Genomic DNA, 8,888 nt, shown 5'->3' with positions numbered 1-8,888 from the left:
TTAATTAGGTATTTAAGTTTGTCTGCCTTGAAGACAATAGGGTAGGTAGATGATAAACTTTTTCCTCTTTTTTTATTTTAATAATAATTCCTCTTGTAACTTTATTTTTCTCTGACTGAAAGTTAAAAAGTATAAAACCGAACTGCCCGAATAAAATTTGAATTAGATAAAAGCACATGAATGATTTATAATATATTAAGAATGGTCGATATATATATATATATAGTTCTTGACGAAGATAAAAGCACATGAATGATCTATCTTAACTCCTGCTCATGTTAACACAATTGTAGCTCTAACGCAAAAAAAATTGTAACATGTGCAAGAATAACAAATCTAATCTTCAAATAAGTCAGAATCTTAACGAAAACTACTCCTTTTGCCAGCTACTTAAAAGCAATTTAACCATATATATATATTGTACATATTATGAGTTGATCCGTCAATTACACGACTCCCACAACCAAACCAACAATCACTATAAATAATGTCACATAAAAGGAGCTCAAAATATTGAATGTCTTTTGCTATTACACCAATGTAGTGAGAAATAATTATTAAAGAACTCTTGTTTAAGCAAACGCCCAACGGGTGTGACAGAGGCGCCTTACCTAAGCTAGTTATATACTGCATCATTCTTTTCTTCTTGAAGAAAAGTTTCTTTTTTTTCTTGAGTTTTTGTATTAGAAAAAAAAAAGAGTTCAATTTTAACACCTCCCCTCTATACAGCAGAAATGTTTCAAATTGAAACCTTATGGAAAAAGAAGTTCCTCTACAATTTCAGCCACAGCTCAAGCATTTTATTCCTATAAACACTTGTACAAATTCCAAGAATCGTACCCCTTTTTCTGTATTTAAATTCGGGGTCTGCAAATCTTTCAAGAATCTGTACCAAAAAGCAAAATTGACAAACGGGTTTGGCAGTAAAAGATTTGATTTTGATGGGGTTGTAGTGGAAAACTCAGTTTTTCTTGATGATAAAATGGAGGTTTTGACTGAGAAGAGTGATGGAACAGAGGGGAAATTTGAGTTTTCTGAGGAGAATGACATCAAAATTGAGTCTTTTGTGTATGAGGAGGGTATAGAGAGCAGTTTAAGTTCAGATTTCTTGGTATCTGAGGGAACTGTGAATGATGAAGAACATAGCTCTGAGGATTCATGTTCACCCCTTTCAATTGTTTGGCATATTCAGAAGAATGAGGTGCAGCATTGTGCTGATTCTGAAGAAGTCGAGAAACCCCATGTGGATAAGAGGAAGTTGGAGAAACAAGGGTCTTGTTTATCAGGTATGTTTCTGTATAAATCTAAAATTGTCTTGTTGTTCGTCCACACACCAGCAGTCGTAGTAATACTCTTTTAGTTTCTTGTTGTTCGATTTCTGTTACTACTTGTTGTTTTGGGTACTTCTGACTATAGTGTTATGTTGTTGTAATACTGTTTCTGCTGCTATATGATGTTTCTTGTATTCCGTGTACTTGTTGGATTTTTTTTGAGTCTAAGCCTCTGTATTTTTGAGGAAGGGGCCTGAGCCCCACTTTGTGGGACTACACTGTGTATGTTGTTGTTGTGTTGTTGGAAAATTAGATTGTTTGGTTTGAACTTTTGGTGTTTCTGTAGAGGTTGAGATGATGAAGGAAAGATTTTCAAAGTTGCTGCTTGGTGAAGACATGTCTGGTTGTGGAAATGGGGTTTGCACAGCACTTGTAATTTCAAATGCTATAACTAATTTATGTGGTATGTTTCCATCTTATTTGTTGATATTTAGTTTCATTTGATGGGGTTGATTTGTTTTGGTGTTTTTGTTTTACTAATTTAAAGATGTGGCTTGTGCCTCCTATTTCTTTTTTTTGTTTTTTGCCCTTAGCTACACTTTTTGGACAAATTTGGAGATTGGAACCTTTACCTACAGAGAAGAAGTTAATGTGGAGGAGAGAAATGGAATGGCTTCTTTGTGTTAGTGATTACATTGTAGAATTGATACCCTCTTGGCAGACATTTCCAGATGGGACTAAGCTTGAGGTAAATATGTTTATCGAACATTTGGAACTTGGACCAACACTCGATTTGTTGCTAGTAAATGTGATTTGGGCATTTAGGCAAAAGCTGAGAAAGCCTATATATATATTTAGGTAGGAAATGTTACATTTGTGTTCATTTGTTCTTCCTATGTTTTGTTATAGGTAATGACTTCTAGGCCGCGGTTGGATCTTTATGCCAACCTTCCAGCACTCAGAAAACTAGACAATATGCTTCTTGTAAGATATACATCCCTTTTCCTCGAGACTTCACTCATAGCTGCTGAATGAGATGTGCTGAATATTCTGCCTCATTTCACAGGAGATTTTGGACAGTTTTAGAAAAACAGAATTCTGGTATGTCGACCAAGGGCTCTCAGCTGAAGAAGCTGATGGATCATCCTCATTTCGAAATCCTCTCCCTCGTCAAGAGGAGAAATGGTGGCTTCCTGTTCCTAGAGTCCCCATCGATGGTCTTAGCCAAAATGCAAAAAAGCAGTTGCAGCACAAACGCGACTGCACAAACCAAATCTTGAAAGCTGCAATGGCAATTAACAGCAATACCTTAGCTGAAATGGAGGTGCCTGAATCATATATTGAGAATCTTCCTAAGGTACAATATCCTTGTAGATATGACTCTTACGTTTTATGTACTTGGAGCTGATTTGGCATTGGATTTTACTTCCCTGCAGAATGGAAAAGCTAGCTTAGGTGATCTTATCCACCGATATATCATCTCAGATCAATTTTCACCTGAATGTCTGCTTGACTGCCTTGATTTATCGTCTGAGCACCAAGCATTAGAAATAGCAAACCGAGTAGAGGCCTCAATTTACGTGTGGCGCAGAAGAACTCAGGCAAAATCCAGTCTGCTCCGATCCACTTCGAAGTCCTCATGGGAAATGGTTAAAGATTTGATGATTGATGTTGATAAAAGGGACCTACTTGCAGATAGAGCTGAAAGCCTTTTGCTTTGCTTAAGACAGCGGTTTCCTGGTCTTCCTCAGACCACCTTAGACATGAGCAAGATCCAACATAACAAGGTTTTCACTTGAAATCAACTCGACTATTTTTGTCATCTTTTCTCTCTCGACCAATTGATTAATCAATATACATCAGTACTACCTATTATTGTCTTGTTTAGCAAATTCAAGTTTGACAATTGTTGTTCAATGATGTTCTTAGGATGTTGGCAAATCAATCCTGGAGAGCTACTCAAGAGTTCTTGAGAGCCTAGCATTCAATATCATGGCTCGTATCGATGATCTTATTTATGTTGATAATTTAACTAAGCACTCGGACCAATTTGTTCCAATCTCCAAAGTAGGCATCATTTCTCATAAAACCATTGGAACTCCAATCTCAGTACACGTCTCGGGTAGTCAGATCAAAGCTCCTTTCACCACACCAATCTTGTCTTCCCAGCATATTACTCCAGCAAAAGGAGACAGATCACAATTCCTTGACAGCAGCAAGAATTCTCAGTTTGGTTTTGGCGTGAAAAAGATGTTGACTGATGATTGGAGCGTTGATTCTAATGGGAAGGACATCAGCAATGAACTTAAGAGATCAGATTCAGCAACAGCATCAGTCGGCTCCTCTGAATGTTCAGGAGAAATTGTGAGTCCATCGACACATGACTAACTCGGAAAAGCACAAGTTTTTATGGATAAAGTTAGCTCTTTCAAGCATATTGTCACTGATGATATAGAAGGGGAACTCCAGTGTGATATAGGTTCAATCTTATATTATTTAAAACGTTCATTCAACGATTTCTTTATACTTCAATGTTAGTTTTCTCTGTCCTCTCAACATTTATTCTGTTGTGCAGTTTTGTCATCTTTCATACAGGCTTAATCTGATGGCAATGACGAACATTTACATTGTATAAAAGTATATTGATCGTCCCCGTTACCATGTATATTTATCAGCCAGTGTTACCTTAATGTATTTTATTTCCAGTAATGCTACTACTAAAGATTGCTGTTTCAGAAAGTGCTTATAGTTTGCTTCGAAGCAAAAAAATGTAATAAATTATAAGTTGGGGCATTCCGAGAATTGAACTCGGGACCTCTCGCACCCTAAGCGAGAATCATACCACTAGACCAAATGCCCACATTGGCTCTACAACTGAATACAGTTTATTTAGCACTGAAATTGCTATAATATTTTTTGCTCTTTTGCTATCAGAATAATTTGTTTATTTTTACTTATTTTCTTTATATAATACTCATTCTAAAAACGTTCATCTTGGGCCTTGACTCTTGCATGTGGAAGGAATTTGGAAATGACATGCTTTTTCATTTATTCGCAACAACAATAGCATTGTTGACCTTAAAAAAATTACAGTTAAATTTGTATCCTAATTTTAAAGAACACGTGAATTGAATTAATCAAGATAATGAAATAATATATAAACAAGAAGAGCTATAAATAAGAAATAAACTAAGACTAGTTGAATGAATTTAACAGAATATTAAGCAATTGTACCATGTTTTGGCATGATCCGAGTGATATTTTTGATGAAGATGACTCAGACAAGCTTGGTGAATATCCAAAACTAATGAATATGTAATGATATTGATAAACATTGCTAGACAGAAATTCAAGTAGTCAATAGTTAAATTCTATGATCTACCACATAAAGATTCTACTGCTTTTATAAGGATGAATTCTCAGGATTTGATAACGTAGAATAATTGCCTTTTAACTCATGCTGAATCAAATTAAATGTCATTTAAGAGAAAAAAGTAATGTCCTGCATTGCCTCCGGGAAAGTTTCGTATCAGCTGGTACCATCCGTTGATCAGTCCCGTCGAAATGGATCATATAATTTATTCCGGTTCAAAATTATTGCTTTCATGTTCCTCCACGTATTTGCATCTAACTTGTTCACGTGTCTAATTGTCTGATCTCACCAGATACAAACATATCCTCTATAATCTCGTACGTGGGACGTGGAAAAAGTAGTGTGTACGCAGCCTTAATGTCTTATCACTACTTTAAAAAGATAAATAAATTGTTTTAGATAGACCCTCAGCTCAAAGTAAAACACCTCAAGAATCAGGTTATAATATTTACAAAATGACATTATTCCTTTGCTCTAGCTAATTCTGAAATTTGAAAGACAAACAATAGTGATGTAATATTCCAATAATTTCACAAAATATGTTAAAAAGATAAAGGTCTAACAGAGTTATCAATGGGCAGTATAGAATGACAAGTTTCTGTTGTGATATTTTAAAAATGTAACAAGGTTAATTTATTTTTTTAAAAAAAAATAAAATTCCGAAAGGAAGGTCAGCTCATCTGCTTAAAGATATTAAAAAGAAAATAATTTTCACGAAAAAATGTTTTTGCATTATTTTGTAGTGTTTGGTTAAATAAAAAAAAGTAGTGATACATGCATGGTATTCACACAATTAGGTGTATTAATTATAGGGTATAATACTTTGGTTAAGTTAGGTAAATATTTCCTGAATATTAAAAGGTGACAATCATGTCTAAGTTTGAACATAAAAAATAATGTGATGATTTTTTTTAAAAAGATGAACCTCCTGTCTGTAATAAGTAGATGAAGTATGGAAAGATATTTATTTAACGATTTGACTGTTGAAGTCAACAAGTCGTTGTAGTATAGTGGTAAGTATTCCAGCCTGTCACGCGGGTGACCCGGGTTCGATCCCCGGCAGCGGCGTTTCTTTTTATTCTGGTTATGATTAATCGTCTCGTAAGACTCAAACCTGTCTCAGTTCACTTATAGCCCTAAAACCCAGATCTCGTAATGGACTAAATACAGGTAGCCATGATACGATATTAAAATTTTTGATTTGATAATTTTGGAGGAAATGTTGAGCTAGTTCTTGGCAAAGCTATATTGGATGGAGTTTTTATCTAAGTTTACTTATTATGGTTCTGTAGAGAATAGCAGAAGAAAAATATAATCGAGGAGAACCTCTGCTAACCCAAGATCGTTAATTAAGATCGGAAGATTTAACTAAAGAAGAGGAACCTAGAAAGGAGAATGTGTATTTTGATAAGACAATTTTTTTATGAAAGAAGACACTTTTATTTTTGTTGTTTTGGGTTTTTGGTTGAGTACAAATATATAAGACCATCCCCTATTTATACTTGTATATGGATGGTTCTAGAAATTCTTCTAGATACATCTACAAGAAAATTCTAGTAAACTTATATTCTCCAGACCCAGCGCATAGCGGGAGCACAAGTGCACCAGGCAGCCCTTTGACTACAAATATCTCATTCTCTAGAACATCTACACATTTCTTAAATACAACAAGTAACTCTACACAATTTTAGAAAGTTCTACTAAATATCTAGGATTATTTGACCATCCAAAAAATCATCTTTATTTTTCACACACCCCCTTAAAGTGATTTTTTGGAAACTACCCCAAGTTTGTTGCAGATGATACTCAATCAAAGGTTTTGATCATTCCGCGGTGAAGATCTCAATAGTTTTCTTCTGACTCCTCTTACTTCTTCAAATGATGAAATTTTTCCATAGTCAATTGGGTTTGCAAAGAAACAATAATACGCATTGATAAACTTTTCTTTTTTGTAAAATACCAACGGCCTTTGCGAACCAAGTGAGTCAGAGCTTTGTCGAGTTTTATGTTGTTGAGTTCTCGAGCTCCCTCTTTCTCTTTGCTTTCTGATAGTTGTACTATATGGATAAAGATCTGTGATGGGCAAGTTTGGAACTCCGGAGTTCAAGATTTTGAAATCTGTTCCTTCTAACGCAACTCCATAACAGAAAGAGATTTCATTTCTATCGGCCTTCTCGTTTGAGTCGTTGATAGTCTGATCATCTATTTTCTATGATGCCTCAACATCATAATAGGTTCCACCATCAAGTTTTATTTCCAACTCTTCAATAACTAGTTTATTAGCTTCAGGGCCTCCAAAAGTTATGTTATTTGTCTCTCCTCCTGAAATTTGGCCTTCAAAGCTTTCTTCTTCATGTATTTGATAATCATCTTCTTCATTTACTTCCAACGTTTGCTCTAAGTCAGTCATTGTCTTTGATATGATAGATGATTGACAAGAGACATCAACTTCTACTACATTTTCTGCAGTGCCTGCTCCGTAAAGGTCATCACTAGCATATATTGTTTCAGAAACTCTTTATTTAGGATCTATTTCTTTGATTTATGTGATAATAATTACCATATCACAAATATTAGTGTCTTGCTTCTCCTCGTGATCGACAGTATTATATCCTGAATCCACTATCCAGTCTCTTTCAAACTTCCATGACGTCTACTGCTCGAGCCTCAGCTAAGAAGCACCTTCCCCGGTCTTCTTCTTCAACAACTTTCTCAACTTGAGCCATATTGCTCTCCTTTGCTCGACAATATCTTGTTATGTGTTCTATTTCACTACAACGGTAACATTTGAGAGGCTTCTTACTGTAATTGCTAGAAGCCTCTTCCTTCTTTTCTGGCGATCTTAAACCACCTGGTAATCTAGAGAGCGGCATATCTCTTGATTTTACTCTAAAGTTCCTCTTGTCGGCTACAAGAGCATTTCCTTCCCCTTCTTTGATAAATACACCAGCCAACGGTTTGGCTAGTAACTCCTATGAAGACAATAAATTCTCAAATTCCTCCAAGGATGGCTATTGAGCCCATCCTTGAATTGTAATCACGAATGAAATATATTTAGGTTTCAAACCACGAATTATAATTCTTCTCATTCTTGCTTCAGATATAGCCTCTTCTGGATTTAATAAAGATATCTTAGAACATAAGTTCTTAATCTTTAAAAAATACTCGGCGATAGAAAGATTAGCTTGAGTGGTTTTAGCCTATTCATTCTCCAATATATGCAGTCGGGCTTTATTCTTTTTGTTGAACAAATGATCAAGGATCCTTCATATTTCATGAGTTGATTTACACTTTATAATATGATCGAATAAACCAGAGGAGATTGTCTTCTTCAGAATGAACTCTGCTTTTGCATTAACTTGTTTCCACTTCTTGTATGCACTGTTATTTTTCGATCCGTCATCAGGAGGACTTGTGTTACTTCCATTAACAACATCCCACAAATCCTCACCCATAAGGTATGATTTCATACATATCTTCCACACCTTGTAATTGGACTGATTCAACAACTCCATCCCCAGTCCATTAGCACGATCACTTAAATCCATGTACACAAACTAGTTGAATCTACCACCAACCCGATCTTGAAATATAACGCAAGCCAACGTATAGCTATGGCTCTGATACCATGTATATAATAGCGAAAGAAAAGTATAATTGAGGAGACCCTTCTGCTAGCCTAAGATCGTTAACTAAGATCGGAAGATTCAACTAAAGAAGAGGAAGGTAGAAAGGAGAATGTATATTTTGGTAAGACAACTTTGTTATGAAAGAAGACACTTTTATTTTTGTTGTTTTAGATTTTTGGTTGAGTACAAATGTATAAGACCATCCCCTATTTATACTTGTCTATGGATGGTTCTAGAAATGCTTCTAGATACATCTACAAGAAAATTCTAGTAAACTTATCTTCTATATCTAGATATTTTCTTAAGATGGTTATCCTAGATACTACTCTAGATCATTCTATAATTGACTACAAATATCTCATTCTCTAGAACATCTACACATTTTTTAGATACAACAAGTAACTCTACACAATTCTAAAAAGTTCTACTAAATATCTAAGATTATTTGACCATCCAAAATCTCATCTTTATTTTTCATAAATTCTCACTCAACATGTAATAACGGGTGGTGCAACATTTATATTGCTTTCAGTAGTTGAAGCTCATCAAACATTTCCACTTGGGGGTGAATTTATAGGCTAAATATGGAATACGTGAATCTATGACCTCTTCATA

The 8,888-nt window shown here is 35.0% G+C and overlaps 1 protein-coding gene and 2 non-coding genes across 3 annotated transcripts; 2 read left to right on the top strand and 1 right to left on the bottom strand.

Annotated features, from left to right (window-relative positions):
* Positions 1-436: 436 nt before the first annotated feature.
* LOC129882301 (rop guanine nucleotide exchange factor 7-like) lies at positions 437-3,980 on the top strand. The gene is made up of 7 exons (XM_055956547.1): positions 437-1,286; positions 1,618-1,734; positions 1,865-2,019; positions 2,181-2,255; positions 2,338-2,628; positions 2,708-3,058; positions 3,201-3,980. Exons 1-7 carry the CDS (start codon positions 755-757, stop codon positions 3,657-3,659), a joined length of 1,980 nt encoding a protein of 659 aa, XP_055812522.1. The 5' UTR covers positions 437-754; the 3' UTR covers positions 3,660-3,980.
* A 78-nt stretch (positions 3,981-4,058) lies between these two features.
* Positions 4,059-4,130, bottom strand: TRNAP-AGG (transfer RNA proline (anticodon AGG)). Its single transcript has one exon. It is a non-coding gene; the product is annotated as a tRNA-Pro (tRNA).
* A 1,510-nt stretch (positions 4,131-5,640) lies between these two features.
* Positions 5,641-5,712, top strand: TRNAD-GUC (transfer RNA aspartic acid (anticodon GUC)). Its single transcript has one exon. It is a non-coding gene; the product is annotated as a tRNA-Asp (tRNA).
* The last annotated feature ends 3,176 nt before the right edge of the window (positions 5,713-8,888 follow it).

Source organism: Solanum dulcamara, chromosome 3, assembly GCF_947179165.1.
Source record: "Solanum dulcamara chromosome 3, daSolDulc1.2, whole genome shotgun sequence".
Taxonomy (NCBI): domain Eukaryota; kingdom Viridiplantae; phylum Streptophyta; class Magnoliopsida; order Solanales; family Solanaceae; genus Solanum; species Solanum dulcamara.
This window is presented reverse-complemented; position numbering and strand designations above follow the sequence as displayed.